Consider the following 12,024-nt stretch of genomic DNA (forward strand, 5'->3'; position numbering starts at 1 on the left):
CAACGTTATTGGTTTTGTTTGCAACAGTATGTCTCGCGTCCATTCTGCACGCAATTGTGTGGGATTATTAGTTTTGTGTAGGGCGCAGGGAGGAAGGGGTGAGAATGGAGATGGGAGCAGAATGGGGAGGCCTGCTGGCTTGACAAGCAGACCCTCCCTCACGCTGTCCCTGCTGGGGATCTTTTCGAGGAGGCCATTGGCCCAGGGCACACAGAGCACTGGCCGCTTCTGAGAGCAACTCACAGCTCCCTGAGCCTTCTCCTCCAGGAGGCCCCCGGGTCGGGGAGGTATCTTGGTGCACCTGGCTCAGATTCAGTGTGCAGGTGAGCTGTACAGACTCATTATTTTGATTGTCATTTTGCAGGAGAGTTTTATATTCAGGTAAATAGGCTCTTTTTTAAAAAAATATTTGTTTTTATTGACTTGTCAATGTTTTCCACTGTTGTTGGCATTTTGGAAGTATGGGGTCTCCCCCTTCAGGTGTTGTCCCTGTAGTGCACTCACCACCAAAGCACCTACCAACAGCCATCCTGCTCTCGTCCCACCCTGTTGTCACCCCTCCCACCTGCCCCTCCGGATGCCTCAGATCTGTGATCAGCTTGTAGGGATTGTCTTTGTCTGACCCTTTTTTCATGTCTCCATATTCCACATGGAAGTGACATCATGTGGTATTTATCTTTCTCGTTCTGGTTTATTTCATTTAGGATAAATGAAACTGTTCTAGCTCCATCCATGTTGCTGCAAGTGGCATGAGTTATCCTTTTTGACTGCTGAGTAGTATTCCATTGTGTGTGTGTGATCTTCTTGAACCACTCATCTGTTTGGGAGCATTTAGGTTCTTTCCATAGCTTGGCTATTGTAAACAGTGCTGCAGTAAACATAGGAGTGCTGCAGGTTTCCTTTTGAATTAGTGTTCATCTTTTTATAACAAATATTGCCAACAGTTAGCAAACATTATGTGCCAAGTATTTGTGCATGGCACTTCACAGACATCATCTCACTTAATTCGTCACATGTAGCCAGAGAGATCCTTGCAAAGTGTAAATCACACCGTGTCCCTCCTCTGCTGAAAATCGTCTGAGGACCTGTCACGCTTGCAGTCAGCCAGCCACCACGTTGACAGGGCAAGGCCCTGGCTCCTACTCCGGTGCCGGCCCTCCTCTCCCCTCCCCTCCTCACGGCACTCCTGGAACTGTCCAAGAATGTGCTGCCCCAGGACATTTGCCCTGGCTCTTTCCCGGTGACTCTGCCCAGCTCACTCTTTCACCTTTTCAGTCTTTCTCGAGTGTCTTGTAGACTCTCAACCCATCTAAAATACCATCCAATTTCATGCTCTGTCGTCTCCCCTGGCCTCCTTTTTACTAGCTCTCAGTCCACCCGGGCATTTCATTAAATCTATTTGTTTATTACCTGTCTGCCCCCAGGAGCTGAAGTTTCCTCCTGGCACCACCAGGGACAGCAGCTGCACTGCTGTAATCATAAGGAGACGTACAGGACGCCTCGTTTAGTTGTGCTTCCCTTTATTGTACTTTGCTGAGAATGTGTTTTTAACAAGTTGAAGGTGTGTGGCGACCCCGCACCAGCAAATCTATCAGCACCGTGTGCTCACTTCGTGTCTCTGTGTCACATTTCATTACTAGACTACAGTAGAGTTTACAGTAGTGTAAACTTTTTTACACTATACTTTTTACACTATACTGTATGCAGTATAGTGTAACTTTTCTGTGCACTGGGAAACAGAAATATCTATGCAACTCCTTTCATGTGGAGACCTGGTACCGAATTTGTAAGCTCTCCGAGGTGTGCCTGGAGAGTCAGTGAGTAAATAATAGACAGAATCTTGCACAGCCCCCTGATGGACATACTGCCATCACCCCGGGTTACAGATGAGAAAACTGAGGCTGAGGAAGAGTCAAAACTATTTCCAGGGTTCTAACGCTCATGAGCAATCTGGGATCAGGAGTCAAAGTGCTTGCCTCTGGGGTCCAGTAGTGGCCTCTGGGGTCCAGAAGTGGCCCCTGGGGTCCAGCAGTGGCCTCTGGGGTCCAGAAAAAGCAAATGTGAATAAATTTGGGAAATTCTACCAAATGCATCCCCCCCGCCCCACTTTGGTGTTTCAAATGCTTGCTAGCATAGGAAAGTCCCTACAAGGTGCTGCAGTCCACAAGCTGGGTAGCTTGTGTCGTATTTCCCGAAGCTTTGACCGCAGGGAATCTTTCACGTATCCGTGTGTGCAGTAGCTATTAACATATTGCAAAACGCACTTTGGGAAACAAAGGCCCTCCTGCTCATGGAGAGAAGCTGTCTGACAATGATCCTGGGACCTTGGGGCTCCCCGCTGAAGTTGACTTCCCATGAGGCTGGTGTCTGAGCCATTCCCAAGCTCACCCCATGAAGCAGGAAGGCAGCAGCGTGGTTCCAGGCACCTCCGAGCTGGACCCCAGCCTGAGCGCTCACCTCTGCAGGCACCTGAGTGCGGCTCAACTTCTGCGCTGCGCTCCTGCACCAGGAGCCTGTCCTGAGCCTGACAGAGAGCACCTGCTCTCCTGCGCGCTGCAGGGAGGACCATTCCCACAAACCTGGCTTTGCTTCCTCACTACCTCATGTTGCCCCTCAGAATTTTAACCTTCTGGAGGGCCCGGGTCAGCGCCTTTCCCACTCAGGTCCTCTGAGCAGCCCTGTGCCGAGCGGACGGTGAGCATGCAGCAAGAACGCAGCCGGCTCCCGTGGCTGGGGTGAAGGGAGCCGAGCTTGGTGCATGGTGCAGGATACAGGGCAATGATGTAAACGCCTTAACTCATTCCCAAAGCCCTCCCCCTGCGCGGGCAGAACGGGGTGCCCCAGGGGCACAAAGGACTGTGCAGGGAGATGCATATAACAGAGAGGATCTGAGTTCCTGGGAGAGTCAGGGCGACTGTCCGTCCACTGATGTCTTTCTTTTTATTGGCTTTGGTGGTGATTTGAGGCCATTAGGGATTCAGGTCTCATCTTTGGCGTGGAGAGCATCTGAGTAACAGGGAGATGGGCCGGGGGGAGAGGAGACTGGCGGCCACAGGCAGCCGGGATCGGACATATAAATCTGGGAGGAGAGAGCGGCAGGCGAGTCTGGCCTTCCCAGCTCACAGGCACGCGGCTGAGCGGGAGGCAGCGGGTGGCATCGGAAGCAGCGCCGCACCCGAGGGACCATGCGCGGGGCTGTGCGTGTCTCGGTGGTGCTGCTCCTGGTGACGGTGTCGGACGGTGCGGTGATCACGGGGGTAAGTCTCCCACCCTCTCAGGGACAGCAGGAGGGCCAGGAGGCACCCCGGAGGCAAACTGCCGGCATGGGGAATTAGCCCTCAGCGGGACTTCACAGAGGGGTTCCATGTGATGCTAGTTAGACCTCACTCTGCCAGCCAGGCTTGCCTTGGAGCAGCTGTGCATAAATCAAATCCTATGTTCATTGTGTTGGGAGAGCGTTGAAAATTGTGAGGTTTCGTCCCTTGGTAAAATGAAGATTCCTCCGGTGGAATGAGGGATTCCTTTATAAAGTGGATTAGCACCCCCTATTTTATCTTTTGTGTAAATTTTGGTTTGCATATAGGGGCTGGTCCCCGCGTCGAGTTTGATTTACACAACATGTTGACTTCATTAACGGCGGTCACCTCGGCTTCTCGGGAACATCTCACGTCTGCTTTCTTTACTCTGCAGAAGCGTGTCTTGAAACTCTTTATGTTTATGTTTGTTCGCTCCGTGCCCAGTTTTGGTAGAAATACCAGGGACACCAACACTGGGCAGCGGGCGCCCAAAGCAAGCGTTGCCCACCAGATAGAAGTGGGGCTCAGCGCACGGGCCCCACAAGGCTAGAATCCCTGACACTCGGGCTGTGGTCTCTGTGGGGAGTCTGGCTTTTCCTGGAACCCCCTCAAATGCAGCCCACAATGCGCATGGTGGTAAGACCATTCTTCTTTTTTTTTTTTAAGAATTTATTTATTTATTTATGCATACAAGAACTGGGTAAGTGTAGGCCAGAGATGCGGGGGGGTGAGAGGATCACCAGAGACAGAGTGGGGACCAAAACAGGCTGATTGACTGAAATACACTGCTGAGGGGAGCAACAGGTGAGACAGGAGAGGTCTGCTCGCCATGTGGGTCAGCTCCCTGGCTGGGGATCGAACTCAGGCTGTAGAGGTGACAGCGCTGAGACTTAACCCCTAAGCCACCAGGGAGGCCCGGGAATAGCGGTTCTACCATCTCCACACTCCCCTCTCCCTGGGCAGGGGCCACCTGATTCAGGCTGAATGGTCCCTCCTCCCTGAGCAGGACAGCAGTGCCCCACCTCTGTGGCCTTAACCCCGGGCGGTCAGGGTGGCTGGTGTGTGAGATGTGCTTTCCCTGGGCTGGAGAGCAGCAAGCCCAGGTGACCGGCACCTGCGCCTCCCTGGGTGACAAGCAGACTCGACATCCCCCAGCTCCCCTCCTGGGGCAGAGTCCGGTCTTGTCAGGCCTCCCCGGCCTTGGTGGGAAAAGAGGGAACCAAACCCAGAAGAGCCGCCAAGCTTTCTCTGGAAGCAGAAAGTTTGGAGGCTTCTCCATTGGGGTCCCCCTTGAGACTTTAGAGGGTCACAGCCCTGTTGTCCTCAAGGCAGGCTTCTATTTAGAGAGGCTTGTGTGGACTTCTTTACAATGGCACCTTCCAGAAACCAGGTGGGGCCACTCCCTATACCCCCTGTTCTGGGAGCACGACCCAGACCGCCCATCCCCATTTGGGGGTCAGGCTGGCCAGCACAGAGCACTGGGGGGACATCTGCTGCACTGCAGGTGAGGCTGGGCTTCTGGTGAAGCCAAGGGCAGGGCAGCTTGGTGAGGGGAGCACAAGGTACCAGCCTCGGGCCGGGCAGAGAACCGCACCCTGACCACCTCGGGGCTCAGGCTCTCCTTCCCCTCTAGGAATTCAGATTAATTCAGTTTCACCAGCATCCACTGAGCATTTATTGCTGCTAGAAAAGCCAAGTCTTCCCCCCTCAGACGGGGAGCACCGCCTCCTCATGGAGGGGCCCCCGAGCTACTTGCCGGTTCCTCAGATCCACTCTGAGACCCCGCTGAGCTCTGAGGCCCCTGCCCGCTCAGGGGCAACCAATGCACAGGTGAGGCTGAGGCAAGGGTGCTGCCTCAGCTGCTGCTCCTGAGTGCCTCTTCCCTCCTTGTTTCTCTCTGGTGGCACTAGTGGGTACTAATGGCCCCTCTGTCTCTCCCTGCAGGCCTGTGAGCGGGATGTCCAGTGCGGGGCAGGCACCTGCTGTGCCATCAGCCTGTGGCTGCGTGGGCTGCGGATGTGCACCCCGCTCGGGCAGGAGGGAGAGGAGTGCCACCCCGTCAGCCACAAGGTACTTCTCAGCCTCGTGCCCTGTGGGGGTGCACAGCCCTGGGCAGAAGCACCCCGCAACTGCAGTTTTCAGCCCCAACCCTGACACTTCCCTGGACACTGGGTGCTGGACACTGCCTCCTGGCTCCTGGGGGTAGCTGGGGTGGCACGGGGGCACTGATCATACTGCCTGTTAGACCCCAGCTTGTCATTTGCTGAGTGTTCTTGGGCAAGAGCAGTTCTGGCCCCCAGTAGCCTCATATGTAGGTGGATTACCCTAGAGTCTCTTCAGATCTGACAAATGTGCTTTGCTCCCAAGAACTTTCCAGGAAAACGTGAAATAAAATCTGTAAAATGGGCTTCCAGCCAGTCCTAGGCTAGTGGGTAGGAAGCCAAGTCTAGGGTCAACACTGCAAGGAGGCGTTCACTCTTCTGGGCCCTGGGCACCGAGGCCCCGTCCTGCTGCCACCCCAGACAGCCAGTTCCTGGCCCAGAGTGCACAGACGGGTCACAGACCTTTGTTCCAGAATCTTCAAGTGGATGCAACTGCTGGACTTCAGCCTAGGGGACCTCGGTGGGGCGGGGTGGGGCCTCGGTGCGGCGAGGCCTCAAGGGACTAGCAGAGAGGCCTCAGGCTTGTGGGGCCAGGATTTGAGACCCGTTCCCCAGCCTCTTCTTTGGCAGCTCCCTGTGGTTCAGGAGCCCCTCAGTCTCCTCTGTGGATGTGCCTGCTCCCAGGAGCCCTGTCCTCAGAGCATTCTCTAGACCCAAACATGGTCCACCTAGGGGATGCAGAGGCCCCAGGGAGGGGGGGCAGTGCAGGGGTAGGCAAGACAGGCCAGCTCAGGAGTTCTTGTCACCTCGGGGTGCTGAGGTAGATCAGCTGCAGTTCTATTTTCCCAAAGGGCCAACAGTGGCCATAGAAGGTAATGCTGAGTGCTTACTGTGGGCCTCTCCTCAGACTCAGTGCTTTTTGCAAATATATAGTTTAAACTTCTTTAAAATTTACAGGTGAAGTTGAGGCACAGGTGGGCTAAATAACCTGTGAATGCCCTCTCAGCTGGGAATTGGTAGAGCTGGGATTTGAACCCAGGCAGTCTGACCCCATCTGTGCTCCCAGCACTCCCATTCAGACCCCCCTGAGGAAACTCCTGGTTCAGCACTGCTCTGGGGGTGAGTCACAGGGCAGAGATGGGCTGTCCTGCCCAGCCCTACCCCCGCACCCACCAGTGTTGAGCCGTAAGGTGCGTTTTGTGTGTGAGTGTGTGTGCTCTGCGTGCTGGGTCAGTCAGGGGACCCCTGGTAGGCAGTGTTGAGGTCTCAGGGTTGGCGGTGGACACTGCAGTGTCTTGCCTGATCACAGTGCTGAGAGCCAGGTTGCCTGAGTTGGGTCCTGGCTCCTTCACGCATTGGCTGTGGGGTCTGGGTCTGTGGCTCAGCCACTCTGCACCTCAGTTTTCTGCTGTGTTAGCTGTCAGTGTTGTGTTGGGGGGCCCTGTCAGAGCTCCACCTCTCTCTGGTGACGATAGCATGTCTCTTCTTCCTCCCCAGGTCCCCTTCTTCAGAAAACGCCAGCACCACACCTGCCCCTGCCTACCCAACCTGCTGTGCACCAGGTGCCCGGATGGCCGGTACCGGTGCTCCACAGACTTGAAGAACATCAACTTTTAAGAGCTTGTGGGCCCCAGGACCCGCCAGGCCTCTTCCTGAGCACTCCCAGGCCTGTGGACTCTCCTGCTGCATGGCCCGTTTCCTCCCAGCTGCCACCTCTGTCCCTCCCCCCAGCCCAGCTGGCTCCCTCCCGCCTAGCACGCAAACACAGGCACCTCCACTGACATGGCCTCCAGGCCACGTGAGGGTGTCCCAGCTGCAGCTGTGGCCCTGGAGGTGGCCTGCACAGCTGCCTGAGAGGCTGCAGGGAACAGCAGGTGTGTCTGAGCCCTGCTCCCCCTGCCTTGTCCACTCTTCCTCTCCTGGGAGGCCTGCCGTCCTCCTCTCTCCCTGCGTGTGCCCTCCCCTCTCCCCAAAACCTGACCACAGCCCCCTCCCCCTGCACCCCTGAGTCACAGGGTCTGGATGAGCAAGAATTACGGAAGTTTAGAGCAGTTTGTCTGGGACTGGGTGCCACTAGGCACCCCCCATCAGGACCCCACCGGAGGCTCACCCAGGCCCTGAGGCTCATCTAGGACTCGAGTTGTGACCAGACCTGCCTGCTGCAGAATAAAAGCATGAACAAGGTGCTGTGGCCCTGGTGTTTCTGCCCTGTGGCTGGGGGGTTTCCAGGGCAGCATGCCAGGACTGGCTGAGTCTGGTTGGGGGGCGCGGATTGGCCCTCCTAGCTCTAGGGCCATTCTCTGGAGACAGTGGATTTCAGGGTGTGTTTTTTTTTTTTAATTTTTTTAAAGATTTATTTTATTTATTTATACAAGCACTGAGTACAGTCAGAAGCATGGGAGGGTGAGAGAATTCACCAGAGCCAGAGCGGGGAGCAGAGCAGGCAGAAGGACCGAAGTACACTGCTGAGGGGAGCAGCGGGCGGCAGGAGAGGTCTGCGCGCCGTGTGGGACCCTCCTCAGGGGCCAGGGAGCAGCGGGCGGCAGGAGAGGTCTGCGCGCCGTGTGGGACCCTCCTCAGGGGCCAGGGAGCAGCCGGGGATCGAACCTGTGCTGCAGAGGCTGCGGGCAGCTTCGCAACCCAGCGCTCAACTGCTGCGCCACCAAGGAGGCCCTGTTTTTTTTTTTTTTAAAGATCCATTCATTCATATAAGAACTGGGGTACAGGCCAGAGGCACGGGAGGGTGAGAGGACTCACCAAAGACAGAGCGGGGAGCAGAACAGGGAGATCTACTGAAATACACTGCTGAGGGGAGCAGCAGGCAAGACAGGAGAGGTCTGCCGCACCCTATGGGCACCTCCTTGTCTGGCCGGGAATCGAACCCGCGCTGCAGAGGCTGCAGACAGCCCCACAGTTCTGCACTCAATCCGCTGCGCCACTAGGGAGGCCCCAGGGTATTTTTTTTTAAAGCTTTATTTTTTTTTTAAGATTTATTTATGCATACAAGAACTGGGACACAGGCTAGAGGTGCAGGGGGTGAGAGGATTCACCAGAGACAGAGTGGGGAGCAGAACAGGCAGACTGACTGAAATACACTGCTGAGGGGAGCAGCGGGCAAGTCAGGAGGGGTCTGCTGTGCCATGTGGGCAGCTCCCTGGCCAGGGCTCAAACTCATGCTGCAGTGGCTGCGGACAGCTTCATAGGTTGCGTCCTAACCCCTTGCGCTCCCAGGGAGGGGCTACGAGGGAGCGCTACCTGCTCCCAGGATATTTTTGAATGAAGGGTGGGAGGCAGCTCTGCAGGCTCTGGATCAGGAGCCAGAGGCCCAGATGTGTTGAGGGCTGGAGGCAGGAAGGGCCAGGGAGCCATCAGTGAGCTCTGGATGGGGTGCAGCTCCCTTTTCTGCAGTTGACTCCCTTTGGCTTAGTGTCAAATCCTTGCTCTAGAAGCCACGGATGGACGTGTTTGCTGAGGAAGGCCACGGCCGGGTGGAGCCAGTGAGGCCCTGAGCTGGATCTGCATCTGTAACAGGGTGGTCCCCCTGCCCAATGACAAACCCAGGGGCCAAGAGCTTCTCTACGAGCCAGACCCCCTGTCACCTCAAGGCCCGTCTAGAAAAGCCAAGTGTAAGATCAAACACCTCCTGCTTCTCAGGAGCCTCCAAGAGGACTGGTCTGGGATGGGGTCTGGGGAAGAGGGGAGCTGTTCTGACTGTCCTTGGCCCCACCGAGCCTGCTGGGTGCTCAGGACTTTACTCCAAGATCTGGCCGGCCTGGCTGCACCCCACTAGGGACCATCTTCCTGTTCGGCTCCCTTGCAGCCGCTGCTGCTGGCTCCGTGGCCTTTGCGCCTTCTTACTGCTCCTCCCCAGGTGCAGGGCGTGGAAACTGAGCTCCCTTTGCATGCAGTGGCCCAGCGAGTGCCCCCCTCCTGTGGGTCCCCAGGTGGCGCCCACGACGGCCAGGTGGTGCAGTCCTGTGGGCCCCTCCTAACCCTGGCCCTTGTGGGTGAGGCAGTGGCCACACCTCAGTGCTGCAGAGAGGAGGGGACCGGGCAGGGCGCCCCCACCCTCTCCCATTCCCACCCGGGGGCTGGCCTGTCTGCACACCTGTCAGGGGCCAAATCACCCGATCACCCTTACAAGCAGCATCTCGAGGACTGTATCATCGGCCCTTTCCCCAGCTCCCTGCTGGTTTTTCCGAAGACTCAAGAGCAGAGGAGAGGCTGCCAGGAGGGGGTGAAGGCCAGGGCGGGGGTGGGCGATTGATGAAATTGTATTTGTGAAAATTCTTTATAATCAGGAATATATTCCTCGTTATAAAAAGAATCCACCTGTAAGAATAATATATCCATATTATCTTAAGATAATATCTTAAGATATTAAGAATGTATCTTAAGAGAATAAAACGACGGACGAGGAGGCCTGTCTGGATGGAGGCCCCACCAGGGAGAGCCAGCTTGGTGCTCGCTTGGCCCCAACTGATGGAGTCTGGTGCCACCTAGTGGTTAAAGGGGGACAGTGGCGCTTGGTGGGGGTCAGAATAAGAGAGGGGGATGCTCCCTTCCACCTTTGGGCCCCAGGACACAGCAGGAGGAACCACCCGCCTCCCCAGGTCTGCATTTTCTCTGCCAGTCATCTCGGCACCCAAGTTGGAAGTTCAGGTCAATTGGGATTTTTCTCTCTCTTAATATCTCTTCTCCCTGATCCCCACATCAGCCGACCCTCAAGCTCTGTTTTTCCCTCCTACGTATCCCTCAATTGTCCCTCTAGCATTGTCTGCGTAAGCCCTGAACCTGCCCACCACTGTCTACGTCCACCGCTTGCAACTTATTCTCTCGGCCTCCAGCATCCCCCTCAAAATCCGCCTCTGCGTGGCCTCTGGTCCTCCTCCAGGTGACACATTTACCCTGTTCATTCTGCATTAAAAATTTCCCAGTGGCTTTAACGCCAGGGAGGAAGCCCAGCCCTCGACAGAGTGCCAAGCCCTGGGGCCCTGGGCCTGCCCGCCCGCTGCCCCCGCCTCCCTCCCTACCAGGCCTCCCTCCTCACCAGGCTTCCTGCCCCAGGACTGTCTACTGCTGTGGACAATTCCACGTGTGTCTTTGCCTGGGCTGTTCCCTCTGTGGGAAACACTCTCCTCCCCCTCTGGTGTCTGGTGACTTCTCTGCATCCCTCAAGGTCAACTCAAATGTAACCCCGTCCCCACCTGTGTCCAGAACACCTGCACACTCAGGCACAAACTCGTGCTTGCTCTGGGGGAGCACCCAAGTCTAGTCTGCCTCCACCTGGGCGAGGCAAGGTAGCGCCTAAGTCTCGCTTGTGCCCCATGTTGAATGGTGTAGGGTCGGCCGGGCAGCTGCCTGGGGACAGATACAGCCTGGGCTCTCCTCCGTGGCCTCACTTCCCCAGTACTGGCCTCTTGGCCTGGCCCAGCACAGCTCCAGGCCCTGACCTCTCCCTGCCATCACTCTAGTTCCGCCAGCTTCCCCTTCATCTTGGAAGCAGCCCAGGGTGCATCTTAACATGTTGCCTGGCGCATGGAGCACAGTCCTGGTTTCAGACTCATGGCTGACTGACCTCCAGGTGCTGAGGCCCCGGACCTCAGAGGGACCAGGCCTGCAAGTCATAGCAGTGAGGGAGAGGAGGGCAGGCAGAGGGAGGCTCTGGGCCCAGCCCCTCAGCCAGGTGTGGATTGTTATGGGATGAGATTTATATCATGATAAAGTGGTTACAAAAATTAAAGTCCACACAGTTAATAAAAGAAAGCTCTCCAACTTCAGTTCAAGGATGTGGCCAAGGCCCCCCTCAGGCCAGGATGAGGCCTGGCCTGGCGTCAGCACTGCTCCAAAAGGACAAAGTGGCCTGTTTTTCCCAAAACCAGGGCTCAGCTCCTGGGGTTTGGCTCAGGAAACCAGGAGGTCATTGTTGCCTTGAGCAGGACAGGACTAAGGCAACCCAGGCTGGCAAATGCTTTGGCAGCCCTTCATGTTCACTTAACCTTTATTTAGTGGGGTTGGGGAGAATGATGTACCAAATAAGGCTTTTATACTATAATATATGGTTTTCTGCAGCAGACAACTTCTAGAATGTTATGTGCAACTGTCCACAATTTAGCTTATGAGAGAAGTCCATCACTAGCCATAGGGAAGCACTGGACCATGCGCTGTGCAGTTTAGGGGTTCAGTTTATGGTGGTTGCATCTTAAACAGGCTGCCCTCAGAGCTAATGGGGCCCTATAGCTTCCCCTTAGGCCTCATGTGTGTGGTGCAAAAGACATCAGTTCAACCAGGATGTCCCCTGCAGAGAATGTTTTATTTTTTCTACTTGGGGGCATGGCCCCCCGCTAGTGCGGGAGCAGGGAAGTTCCTGTGTAGTGGCTGATTTAACTGGTGCCAAGTCTTCTATTCATTCTGGGATGTTTTGTGTCTCTTTCAGAGTCATGCCCGCACAGTTGACCCTGGGTAGAAATAGGTTGAGGCCTGCCTGCTTGTTGCTGTTCCACCCTGGTGGGGCTGTTCCTAGCTTCAGAAGCCCAAGGCCATAGTCACTGTGGAGAGTAGTCTGGGGTGGGTAGGCGGGGGGCAGAGACTGGGCTTCCCTTTTTCCCCAAGGCTTTGGGCTCAAA

General features: G+C 55.9%; 1 protein-coding gene across 1 annotated transcript; it reads left to right on the forward strand.

Annotated features, from left to right (window-relative positions):
* Window positions 1-3,185: 3,185 nt before the first annotated feature.
* Window positions 3,186-7,015, forward strand: PROK1 (prokineticin 1; the record flags this gene model as incomplete). The annotated part of the gene is made up of 3 exons (XM_084243514.1): window positions 3,186-3,257; window positions 5,241-5,366; window positions 6,896-7,015. 3 exons carry the CDS (start codon window positions 3,186-3,188, stop codon window positions 7,013-7,015), a joined length of 318 nt encoding a protein of 105 aa, XP_084099640.1.
* Window positions 7,016-12,024: the final 5,009 nt, after the last annotated feature.

The sequence above is a fragment of the Talpa europaea genome (assembly GCF_964194135.1).
Source record: "Talpa europaea genome assembly, chromosome: 9".
Classification (NCBI taxonomy): domain Eukaryota; kingdom Metazoa; phylum Chordata; class Mammalia; order Eulipotyphla; family Talpidae; genus Talpa; species Talpa europaea.